Source organism: Ictidomys tridecemlineatus, chromosome 2, assembly GCF_052094955.1.
Source record: "Ictidomys tridecemlineatus isolate mIctTri1 chromosome 2, mIctTri1.hap1, whole genome shotgun sequence".
Classification (NCBI taxonomy): Eukaryota; Metazoa; Chordata; class Mammalia; order Rodentia; family Sciuridae; genus Ictidomys; species Ictidomys tridecemlineatus.
In genome coordinates this window covers 43247844-43260620 of record NC_135478.1, presented here as the reverse complement: position 1 = coordinate 43260620, position 12777 = coordinate 43247844, and the positions used below count along the sequence as shown (strand labels likewise).

The 12777-nt window shown below is 42.9% G+C and overlaps 1 protein-coding gene across 7 annotated transcripts in view; it reads right to left on the bottom strand.

The window, feature by feature from the left end:
* Positions 1-4010: 4010 nt before the first annotated feature.
* Positions 4011-12777, bottom strand: part of Dnase1l3 (deoxyribonuclease 1L3) — a 64676-nt gene continuing 55909 nt past the window's right edge. For all 7 annotated transcript variants that reach the window (XM_021731418.3, XM_040289817.2, XM_078038335.1 and 4 more), the window contains 3 exons: positions 9101-9258; positions 5655-5751; positions 4011-5349 (listed from right to left, as the gene is read on the bottom strand). In XM_021731418.3, the coding sequence (XP_021587093.1) occupies positions 5233-5349; positions 5655-5751; positions 9101-9258 (372 nt within the window). In that variant the 3' untranslated portion in view covers positions 4011-5232. The remainder of the gene's footprint in view (positions 5350-5654; positions 5752-9100; positions 9259-12777) is intronic.

Sequence of the window (12777 nt, the reverse complement as noted above, 5' to 3'; positions counted from 1 at the left end):
GAGCATCCTGGTACCCTCCTCTATCCCCACTGGATCCCAAAGCCCAACTATTCAACAATGCTGTTGCAGTGCAGAGGCAGCCATGGATGACAATATAAAACAAGGTGGACATGACTGTGTTCCAATTAAACTTTATTTGAAAAAAAAAAAAAGATGGTAGGTTAATTTTGATCCACAGACTGCATTTTGAAGTCCTGGGTTAAATTTAAAAAATATATTTAAGTTGATTTTACTCCTCCCCATGTGTCTGCTAGAAGATTCCAGGTTGCATTGACTCACAATGTTATCAGTATTGGACAGAGGTAAGTTAAGCATTTTATAATTTTAATTCTGGGTTAACTTACCTTGGGAGAGGGATGGAGTGGGGTGTATGGTGTGTGAATTCTCATGACAGTTTAGAGAGCTCCCTAGCCAGGTTCCCCACTTCTGAGTGTGGATCCCTGGAGCACTCCTGACTGCTTCCTGCTAATATCTTGACCTGAGGCTTCTAGTCCTAGATTTCCCTTGGGACTAAAGGGAAGTTCCTTGAATGGCCACCAGGTGATGCTGTTAGTCTACTTGGTCTCTACCTGGCTCTGCCACCACTTTGCTGTGTGGTTTTTGGACTTCAATTTCCTCCCTTGTAAAATGGAGTTAGACTAGACTAGTGAGAACATGAACTTTGGAGGCAGACAAAATTGGATTTGAATTCCAGCTCCATCAGCACCTCAGTATGACTTTTGTGGGTCCCAGATACTTTTCCTTTTAGGTGCCTTCCTCCATCAAAATTATTTTAAAATTATATTTTATAATGATGTCTGATATAAAGAAAAATATTAATACTGCATATTAAAATTTTTCTTCAACTAAAAGTTTATCATTTCTGAGGCTCCTAAAATTACTATTGTGCCTACCTTGCCCAATGGGTGAGTCAGTTCTATCCTCCTCTGCTCTAGTTGTGTGACCTTAGGCAAGTTGTTTAACTTCTCTGAGCCTCAGTTTCTTCATCTTCAGAGTTTGGATGATATCAAACCCCACCCTTTAGTGCTAGGATTGAAATTCAGTGAGATAGTGTACCATGCCTTCTTAAAACACAGCCTAGAACAGAGGAGGCTTTGCAAATGTCAGCTATTATTTGTTATTTTTGTCTTCTTTTCCACTCTAACCTCTGTGAATTGCTGAACAGATCTCAAAACAAGCAGGAATCTCAAGGCAAATATCTCAGAATAATAAAGCGAAGTTTCCAGGGTATTTGATGGAGAAAGTAAAGAGTTTTCTAGAGAATAGAGTGGCAACAGACTTTTTTTGCAAATGAATACAACCTCCCTCTTGCCATCAGAGAACTCATGAGAGGCAGGAACATGGGCTTAACCACCCAACCAGAAGCTGAGCTAGCTGGAGAATATGTACCAGAAAAGGGAATCCTTGGAAAATATGTGTGTATGTGTGCATGCGCTCATGCATGCATGTTGCATACATATATCCTTGCTTCTTTACATTTCCTTTGTTTTACTTTATTTCAGTAACTTCCCTGGACTCCTAAATCTTGAAGCCAGAGGTACCAGGGTCCTGTGGGTTAGCTGACTCCGTCAGGATCATTCAGGGAAGCTTGGGGGATTATTCAGAATGCTGACTCTTTCAAAATCATCATCATCAGACTTGGCAACAGATGAAGGTGTAAGCCTCTCTTAGCGGATCTGATTTCCACCCACACCTGCCTGGGCCCAGTGCCTTTTCTTGTTCTGGAAGGGATGAGGGCTTTGGCCTCCAAGTTAGTCACCCTTTACTGGTTTGGCAACTGCCCTTTATACTTGCTTTCTCCTACGATGAGCCAGGCTTGCTAAACTGGAGAAACCCTCCTCATCCCCAACCTGGTAACAGGGACAATTGGTAAAGGTCAATAAGGGAAGGTTTCTGTGTGTGAGGCAGGAAAGGGATGTTACTAAGGAAGAGGATACGACAAGAAATAGGGGTGTCTTCATTTCTCAGAGCTTGGTTGCCAAAATACCTACTGTGGTGAATGATAAAGCAACAGAAACTTGGCAGGTTTCCTTCCATGGCAAAAAGGCATTCTGAATAATTAAATGAGAGCAACATGAACCCAAAGATGTAAAGCTGTCTACTGTGACAGAACAAGTTCTGATAAAAATATAGTTTCCATTTATCAAGGACTTAGTGTCATGCTCATACTCAATGTCCATCACCCAATTTAAACTTTACCTGTGAGCTCAATTCTCTTCTCATCTCTATTTTGCTCATTTAGAAAAGAGAAGTGACCTACCTGCTTAGGGTTGTACAGCAAGAAGGCAGTACAGAATATGGCCCTGAAGTGACCATGCTATGCCTCTTCTAAGGAGGGCTAGTAGAGGAATTTCAAAATCTGGTCCTCAGATTACCTGCCTTTAGTATATCTGGGTTCAAGTGGGGGTGGTACCTGTTAAAAATGTAAGTTCCTTGGGGCTGGGGTTGTGGCTCAGTGGTAGAGTGCTTGCCTAGCACCTGTGAGACACTGGGTTTGATTCTCAGCACCGCATATTGATAATTAAATAAAAAGTCCATCAACAATTAAAAAACATTTTTTAAAAATGCAAGTTCCTAGTTAGTAACAGTGGCATAGACTATAATCCTAGGATGCTGATGCAGGAAATTTGAAAATTAGAAGTCAACCCCACTCAGCAACTTAGCAAGATCCTGTCTTAAAATAATAATAATAATAATAATAATAATAATAATAATAAAATTATTATTATTTTTAAAAGGGACTGGGGATATATGCAGTGGTTAAGTGTCCCTGGGCTCAATCCCTAGTACTACAACAAAATAAAGAAATCATGGAGGTTCCTGGAACCCACCCCAATCTTCTAAGAGAGACTCGGGTACCTACAGCCTGCAAATTGGCATGGTAACTGGTTCTTTGGGATTCTAGTACATGAAAAGTTTCAGAAACTTTGGACAAAGTCAAGGCTGAGAGGGTGAGTTTGACCAGGGTACACACCCCTTCCTGAAAACCACTGGCACTCCTTGCCCTGCTTAGGCCAGGTGACCCAAATGGATGGGAGGTTTGTAGCTGCATTAGGTAGTGGACAATGAGGACAAGTCCTGTTCTTTGCCTCTTGTCTGGAAAAGTTTGACAGAATAATAGCTGGCAGGTGCTTTATAACCTGCTGTGGAGTAAGAAGAGGGGCACATCTTGCTGGGGAGGAAGCTCCAGGGTATCAGGATTTGCTGACTCCAGGTCAGAGCTATGACTAGGCTCCTGTTTAGTACCTGTTCCACCTTGTCCTTGCCTCCCCACTGAACAGAGTCTGGAGCCCATGGCCAGGGCCTTTGCCCAGTTGGGCCAGCTATCAGAACTTTCAGCCCTTTATGGAAAAAGAATGATGCCCTCTCTCCAAGATAAGCTCATTTATCAAATGCTTGCTTGACCATTTCGAGCCTTGGAGATTGGAAAGTTTCCTGGCATGTCCGTGCCTCAGAAAAGCGGTGACAAATGTTAGCAGCCTTTCTGAGATTGTTGAAGTTAATTGGACATGTGGGGAAGATGGATTCTTTTAATTAGGCCTTTGGATTTTATTCCCTCATTCAGATGTTACATGATTGTGCATACCAGGCTGCTGTAGTTTGGATCTGGAGTGCAGCGCTATTGGGAGGATGTGGGGTCTTTAAAAGGTGGGGCCTGGAAGGAGGAAGTGGGGTCACGAGGGGCAGGGCGAGCCCGCGAAGGGGATACTGGGACCTCACCATTTCCTGTCTCTCTGCTTCTGGACGCCATGAGGCAAGTCTTGTTTGATGCTTCGTGCCCTGCACGATGTTCTGCTCCACTGCAGGTTCCAGAGTCATGGAGCCAACCGACTGTGAACGAAACCCCTGAAACTGTGAGGCGAGATAGACCTTCACTCTTTTACCTTTGATTTATCTCAACTTTCTGTCACAGTGACAGAAAGCAAACACAGGCGTATGGTCTCTTTTTTCTTGCATTAGTCACACTGACCCAGACATAAGGGTTTGGAAAGCAAGGAGCTGAACTCATGTGGTATGCCACACTTTATTTATTTTAATTACATAATGGTGCTCATTTTTTCACAAACTCTGGAAATGCACATAATTTGGTCAGAGGGGCTGCTTGTGAGATGGGAAACTAGGGAATAGCATTGCCATGTGACATTTCTTTTTCTGCTGATGCTTTGGCACTGTGAGCACATTTAGCCTTGCTTGTGTTACTACTTGAACAAAGGCATAATATCAATAAAAACAAATCAAAACATAAAAATGCATATCTTGGTATAGGCAAAGTAGTTCCATGTTGCTCTGCACATTTGCAGAAAAAATAAAGTCCCAGCCAGCCAACAGGGCATTTGTCACACTAAGACCTTCAACGAACTCTAGTACTGCCTTGGTGACAAATACAATGTGTTACATGTTCCAGTGGAGGCATAGGAAGTGGTGTCAAGGGCCCTTAATCCAGTCTGTGGGGCAGGGCAGGGCACCCAAGATGGAGCCAAGACCTGGAGGGAGGTAGAGCCTATGATGGGCAGGGAAGAGTTGTCCTGCTGGAGCATGCAGTGCAAGGTATTGTCAGATGTAGGCTAATAGAGACCTTTATGATGCCTAAAGACTAAGCTCATGGTGATGAGAGCCCCTGAAGGATTATAGGGAGGTGATAAGAATGGGGATGAGCTGTGGACTGACTGGTACATCAGAGGATGACACTGGTGCTTACTGCGCTGGCTGACTTGAAGGAGGTCAGTCTGGAGATAGGGAGAACAAGTGGGAGTGGCATCATCCATCCCTGTGAGATATGATGGAGGCCTGATCTCAGACTGAAGGACTTGAAGGTGAAGTCTTAAACCAGTTAATTGCCCAACTTATGTGGTGCAGTTGGGGCCTTGGCATTTCTGCTCATTTCCTAGGAATTGGATCCCTCAGAAAGCTGTCTGTCTGACATCCTCCTGCAGCCTCCAGCAAAACAGGGTTGAGTAAGGACTAGTGACAAAGGATGGGGCTTGGGGACCTAAGACCATTCTTTTGCATCACAAAGACCAACTTTTCCTTTAGGACAGTTCTTGGGAGGTATGAGCCAGAAGGGATGGCAGAAAATTCTCCTCCCAATTTGGCTCAAGGCAGAATTAACTCAAGTGAAAAATAAAAGCAGCTGGACGAGTCATCTTTCTAGAGTGTGCAGGGATCAGCTAATACCTGTTAGGACCATTTATTTAGAGGCAAGAAATAGTTAATTAAACGGTGCCTTTGTATTTAGGAATGATTGGTCTTTTTTTTCCTCTTTGGAGCAACAGATTTTTTGCGGTTTGTGAAGGCCCTTGAAGACTGTAGTTTAAATTCAACTGGAAAGTGGTCACTGACATCCAGGGCCTGTAAGAAGAAAACAGAATTAGTTTGAGAAATAGAAGATACTTGGTATAATGTTGTCATTTTGGTAATAAGCAAATTCAGGAATAGAGGGGAGATGAAATGCCTGAAGTCACCCAGTAGAACTGTTGAGAATGATCCTTGGTTTGGAGTCATTAGAAATTTTGGCAGGCCTTCAAATCACAGAGTCATAAATATTGAGGCTGCAGGTCCAGTGGCCCAATGTGGCATCTTCATTGGTGATCTCAAAGGATTATCTGTACATCTTTCCAGGATGGTGACTCAGAAAGACAAGATGGCAGCCTTACCTCCTCTTCAGATAATTTGTAGGCTTTCTGGAAGTCAAAGGTGCCATTTGATCTGGGAACCACAGATTCGACTATCTCTTGCCCTCGAAGCACAATCCTGGAGCAAGGGGAGGGAGGACAGTCATGTTACTCCATGCTGTTGATTTTTAAAATCAAACCAAGATCTGTGTTTGACATCAGAAACTGTCTAAGCAGCCTGGCCCTTTCATGTGGTGCTTCAAGTCAATATCTGTGATAGTTTGCACCCTAGAGGACAGTGCCTACAACTGTAAAATTGGTTCTATGCTTGCTATGGCTCTATGGGCACCAGGACAGTGTCCCCTGTGTTGGCAGGTGTTTGGTGATATAAGAGCTGTTTTTATTCCCAGTACTAGAAATTAAACCCAGGGGCACTTTATCATGGAGCTTCATCTCTAGTCCTTTTTAGTTTTTATTTTTGAGACAGGGTCTCACTAAGTTCCTGAGGCTGGCCTTGAACTTAAAATTCTCCTGTCTTGGCCTCCTAACATGCTAAGATTACAGGTATGCACCACTGTGCCCAGCTTTAGGAGCACATTTTATTTAAAATCCATTGACACTGTACCTACCATGGAGTAATGGCTTGCATACTAAGAATGTTCCCCTTTCTGTCATTTTTTTTACTTTTTTTGATTTGATTATGGAGAAATTCTCAGGTAGGTGCTGGTTTATCTTAAAACCTCCCTAAGGCCCCAGTTTGACAAAAAGGACTGACTGCCACCTTCAAGGCAAAAAATTTAAGACAGAATTTAACACCGAGCTTCTTTTTTTTCTACATTTTTTTTTATTGGTGCATTATAGTTTTATATAATGATGGCATTTGTTACATATTTGTACATGAATACAATATAACAATATAATTTGGCCAATATTCAGCTGTGAAGAAAAATGTAATTATGTCCTTTAAAATTAATTTATTTCACTAAGAAACTAATGGATTTAAAGAAAAATCACAGTATAGGTGCTTCGTATTGATGACACCATTGGGAATTTGTTATTAAAATGGGTTTTGGCAGCAGACTCTAATATTAACCTAAGTGTGGTGAACCAGGTGGAGATATACGAGGTCCTGACTAAGGAATAGAAGGTAAGACAAACTGCCATTCTATGCTACTCCATTGAGCTTTCCAATTCCTTTTTTTTTTTTTTCTTGGTACTGGGATTGATCACAGGGGTACTTTACCACTGAGCTACATCCACAGCCCTTTTTATTTTTTATTTTGAGACAGGATCTGGCTAAGTTGCTTAGGGCTGGCTTTGAACTTGCAATCCTTCTGCCTCAGGCTCCTGTGTTGCTGGGATTACAGGCATGTGCCACCCTGCCTGGCGAAAGCTTTTTCTTTTCTTTTTTTTTTTTTTAAACTGAGCAAAGAGCAATGAGCAACATATTTAAAACTCTTCTGTTTCTGACTTCTAGGGATATGTATGGGTCTGCTCTTCATGTTGTTTTCCCACTCTGGGTCGGGCACAGATCAGATCTTGAACATCTTTGCTTGTCCACCAGTGTTTAACACATGGGAGGTGTTCAATAAATATTTGAACACAAAACAAAGGCTTGAATTAAGACCATCTTGTCTCAATCCTTTTTTGGCAGGGTTGGGGGGCAGTACTGAGAATTAAACCCAGGGGACTCTACCACTTAGCTACATGCGCAGCCCTTTAAAAACTTTTTAAAATTTGAGGCAGTATGTCACTAAACTGCTCAGGCTGGCTTTCAACTTGAGATCCTCCTGCCTCAGCCTCTCAGATATCTGGGATCCAAAATATACATTGTTATGGAAGCCAGAAAAACTATAGCATCAAGATAAAAAAAACCTAATCTTTAAGAAATTATGTATAATCCCACTATCCTTTGGCATACATGTGTATAAATGAGGATCTTTTTAGGAAGCATCTCCCCTGCCCCCAGTACTGAGGATTGAACTCACAGGCACTCTACTACTGAGCTACATCTCCAGTCCTTTTTTTTTTTTTTAAATTTAGACACAGGATTTTGCTAAGTTGCCCTAATTGGCCTCAAACTTGGGATTCTCCTGCTTTAGCCTCCTGAGTCACCAGGATTACAGAAATGCTCCACCATATCCAGCTGAAACAACTTTTCTTAACCGGTTTCACCATCCAACCTGATCTGCAGTAGACATCTTTCCTTGTGATTAGCTACTCTTTTGCATCATTATTTTTGATCACTACCCTCTCACTGGCAGATCAGTGGGGCTGGAGAAGGGAAGTGACCTGTCCAAGGTCCCAAAACTGGCTTGGCTAGAGGCTCTTCCTGAATGAGGGAAAGAGGTCTGGATGCTCAGTCTCCTCTGACTTTCCACTCGGGTTTCCACTTTTGAAAGTTGAAGTGATGACGTGTACGAAGGAAACACTAGCCCTGAAAGTCCCAAGAGGAATAAAAGGAGGCCAGGGGATGGAAATGAAAGCCAGACCTTAAGACTGAGAAGTGAGAACTTCAGGCTGTTTCCCACAGATGGCCATCTTGTGACATCTCATGCTCACTCAGCAACAGGCTGAGCTCTGGGAACTGTGGCCACCCACTGGACCAGACTCTCAGGGATTTCCCTGTCTGTGGTCTTTGATGTGGACAATCACTGATGTTTAATGCTTCAGGCACTCCCACTTCCCTCTACATTGAAGAAGCAAAAGTGAAAGTCCTTGAAACTTTCCCAGCCAGACTTTAGAATGCCATTATTTAAATGTATTCACTCACTTTTAGGAATGTATAGCAGAAACTTTAAAAATGCAAATCCTTTGCAGGAATTGCTCTCATTTTTATGCTTTTACCCTGAGGAAATCAGAAATATTTGCTCAAAATGAATATATAGGATGTTAGTTTCAACAGTGAACTCTTGGTAATATCTAATGACTGAGTCACTAAACTGTGATGTGTCTTTGTGATGGTATAGGGAACAGCCAATGAACGATTGAACACTTCCATACCCCAATTCATGTTAACAGCTTTATATATGTTACTTCATTTAATCCTCGTCTTCCTAAGTGAGGAACTACTAATCTCCAATTTACAAGTGAGGAAATGAGGACACACAGAGCTTAAATCATTTGGTCACAGATACATTAGGTGGTAGAATCAGGATTTGAACCCATCCTGTCTGACATCAGAAGCAGTGCTGTGAGGCTTTGATGTATAGCTCAGTGATAAAGTGCTTGCCTTGTATGTAGAGCCCTGGGTTCAATCCCTAGCACTGCTCCCCTCCCCGCAAAAAAGGCAGTGCTGGTTACTGCTAAGCATTAATGCTCAGGGCAAAGAGTCATGCAGTTCATACACTGTCAGGGTCTGTGGTGGCAGGTTCTGAAATGGAGGTGACTTGGCTCTCAAGCTATGTGCTACATATGCCTAGAGGGAGCTGGTCTTTCTAGCTCACAGCAAACACTGTAGGGGCTAGCATGCCTGCAGAGCCACCTACCTGTCATATGCACAGTTGGTACTCTTCTTAACTGTGGTGTCCTCTTGGTCCCCAATCAGCCAGATGAACCTCTGGTCAGTTCTTAAGCGAATGTTTTTCCAGGCCTTCTTGGGGACATAGCTGCAGCCAGCATTAAAGTCACCCATGAAAATGAAATTCTGAAAGGCACATTTTGGGAGCATCAGCTGGTGGTCACTGCTACACAACCCTTTCCCCAGAGATTACAAGCAGTGACACTACCTCACCTGCCCAGTTAACAAAGGGGTCTGTTAGTAACTGAATTGTGTTCCCACCCCAATTTATACGTTGAGATCCTGACCCCCAGTAAGGAGTAATGTGACTATGATTGGAGATAGGGTGTTTTAACAGGTAAATAATGTCAAATGTGGTCAGATGGGTGGGCCCTAATGTCATGGGAGAAGAGATGTCTCCAAAGAAGGGTCCAAGGAGTTCTTAGAAGAGAGAGGGAGCTCAACTCAGGGCCAGTGGGGTTCTTGGCATACATGACAGAAAAGAATTTCAGCATGAGCCAAAGACATAGACAGAAGTTTATTTAAGAAGGTAGATATACATCCAAGGGAGAATGTGGGCTGTCTCCAGAGAAACAGCCCTGACTTGGGCTACTGGTCCAGTATTTATAGAAGGACTGTATCAAGGGCTGGATTGGAGGTAGATCTAGGGGGGAGCTGCACAATATCACTCCAGTTTTCCCTCATTTTACAAGAGCATGGGTCTAGGTTTACAACTGTTTTCTCCATCTCAGTGGCTTGACTCTGCATTTCAACATCTTGTGGGTATTTCCCTTAAGATTCCATATTTCTCTCTCCTTATCCTAAATCCTTGTCTCACTAATCTAATAGGATTGGCCTTCTTAAAAAAAGAGGAGTGGTGGGGATTAGCTCATGCCAGCACAAGGCCCTGGGTTCCATATCTAGCACTGCAAGGAGAGGCTAAAAGGCGATTAGCATACAGAGAGACACTTAGAAAAGACAGTTGAGACAAGGGAAGAAGATGACCATCTACCAGCCAAGGAGAGAAGCCCTCAGGAGGAAGCAACCCTGCTTATTTTAATCTTGATGTCTAGCCTCCATAACTGTATTGTTTAGCCCACCCAATCTTTTGTACTTTGCTATGACAGCCCTTAACAGATTGATAATGGGCTTGTCTTAGTTTTCTTTTTAAAAGAACAGGCGGCTTTACAACTGAGTCTGAAGGCTTTTTGTTTGTTTGTTTAACTTTTATTTATTTTTATGTGGTGCTGAGGATCAAACCCAGTGCCTCACACATGCTAAGCAAGTTCTGTACCATTGAGCCCCAACCTCAGCCCCTTGAGTCTGAGTTTTGATAACTGCCTGGCAAGTGAGTATGAGGAAGGTGAGATGTTTTGTTTTGTTTGCAGTGTTGGGGATGGGCCCAGGGCCTTGTGCATGCTAGACAAGCACTCTACCACTGAGCTATATCTCCAGCCCAAGTAGGGTATTCTTAATGGGAAGAAGGATGTTTGCTCTCATTGCTCCCTCTTGTTCTTAGTCACCATGTGTGTAGTTCAGCTGCAGAAGTAGGTAGGAATAGAACCATCTACCTAAGATATTCTCATGCATCTTTTGTCTCTGGCCCACATTGCTGCAGGACATAAATATATGAATGAATCAACATCTTTGTTTCCAAGCCAGAAAAATGTACTTGGGTGGTGTGCTGGCGCCACTCTCTCTCTCTCTCCTATTGTTTTGAGATTGGAGACTTATTCCTGTGGAAATTCAGTCTTTGGAGGAAATGGGAGGAGGTTTAAGGGGAGGGGGGTCATTGGGTGAGGTGTTGATCCCCACCCTAGGCCACCAACAGAAACTTTCTATTTTGGAAGTATTTTTCCCTGCAGGGCTCTTGGAATAGCATTTTAACATTCCATAATACAGAGGAAGTGTCAGATTTCCTTGTTTGAGCTATTGTTTGGGGTAGTTGCTGACTTCTGAGTTTTCTTCAAGAACATTTCATCTTGACCTCAGCAATCAGAATTTCCCCTGAGATTAATAGGCACAGTTGAGGAAAGGATGACATCCCTTCGTAACCTGAGTGATCAACGTCTTCTAATGCAGGGGTGATTTGCTGAACATTCACTATAAGGCAGGGCCAGCATTAAATGTTTTCTAAAATTCAAATTGTTTCTTACAACAACAAACACTAGGAGGTAGGAGGCATCATTAAACCCAGTAGAAACAGGAAAAGGGGATTAAGTGACCTGCTGTAGGCTACATAGATCAATAGTTCAAGTGGTAGAGAAACCCAATCTGCCTCACTAAAGGCTCCTCATCATAAATTTCCCCTTTTGTTTACCTTTGGGCACTGATACCACCCCAGGGCTGATGCTCAGTAGATGATCAATATATTCTTGTTGAATGAATGAATGATTTCATAATTTGGGGGATAAATAGATGAGACTTTCCCTTGTCCTGCTATTTACAAATAAATAATTAAAATGTGGCCCTTGTCCATTCCATGTTCCAACTCTGATCAACTATGTTCACATTTCACTCATTTTGCACTTTGAACACGGAACTGAGGAGGAGGAAGGGCCATCATAGGAGGCACATCTCGAAAGAAGAAAAGAGGAATGTGGCAAACAGTCTCCAGAGCACTTCCACATTTGCCAAAAGCTTCCAGGGACCCTCATGGCCATAGGTGGTCCTGTTCCTGACCTCCAGATGAGGAAATAATGTGGCCCAGGAGGGATGACAGACATAATTTGCTCCTCCATTCAATGAGCCCCTTTGAGAACTTGTCACCTGCAATGGAAACACCCCTGACTTCTCTGCCTCTCTTCTTAGTTACAAAGTAGGACAGTAACTTCCTGGGACTATTGGGAGGATTGAGTACACTTTTGTTTTGGTACCAGGGATAAAACCCAGGGGTGGTTAACCACTGAGAAACACCACCAGCACTTTTTTATATTTTATTTAGAGATAGAGTCTTGCTGAGTTGCTTAGGGCCTTGATAATTTGCTGAGGCTGGCTTTGAACTCACAGTCCTCCTGCCTCAGCCTCCCCAGCCACGGGGATTATAGGCATGCACCACTGTGCCCAGTGAGTACACTTATTCTTGTGAAGCCTAGCATGAGTGAGTCACTCAGTAAAAATATTGGCATCCATTATAAATTGTTCAGAGTGAAAGACCTAAGCAATTTCATTCTGTTTGGGATCTTATTTTGCTCTGAAACTTAACCTCTGACTTATTGTAATCCTAAAGTCAAGAAAAAATCTACAGAAAAGCTCTATGGAAACAGTTCAGTTCTCGGAAAAGCCGCAGATAGGCCAAGATAACCACATATCTGAAATTCCGGATGGCTTCCAACAAGGTGTGGTGACCAATATCTAAACTAGAAGCCCTGCAGTTTGGCACGTACTTCCCTTGCGACATCCTCACGGTTTAAACCAATCAGTTTAAATGAATCCCCCTCTTGTAGTGACCAATCCCTCCTACCCAACTTGTTCCCGCCAGTAAATGTGCTAATCATGTTTTAGAACTGTTATTTGATTTTCCCGCGGTGTGTGATGATTTGCTAGGAAATGTTATGATGTATGTGGAGGTCCCTGCCTTCTCCAAAGAATGTATAAAACTGCTGCAAAACCTGGGCTCTGGGCCTCTTAGCATCACCTGTTGCTGTGTGTGTGTGGAGGACCGAG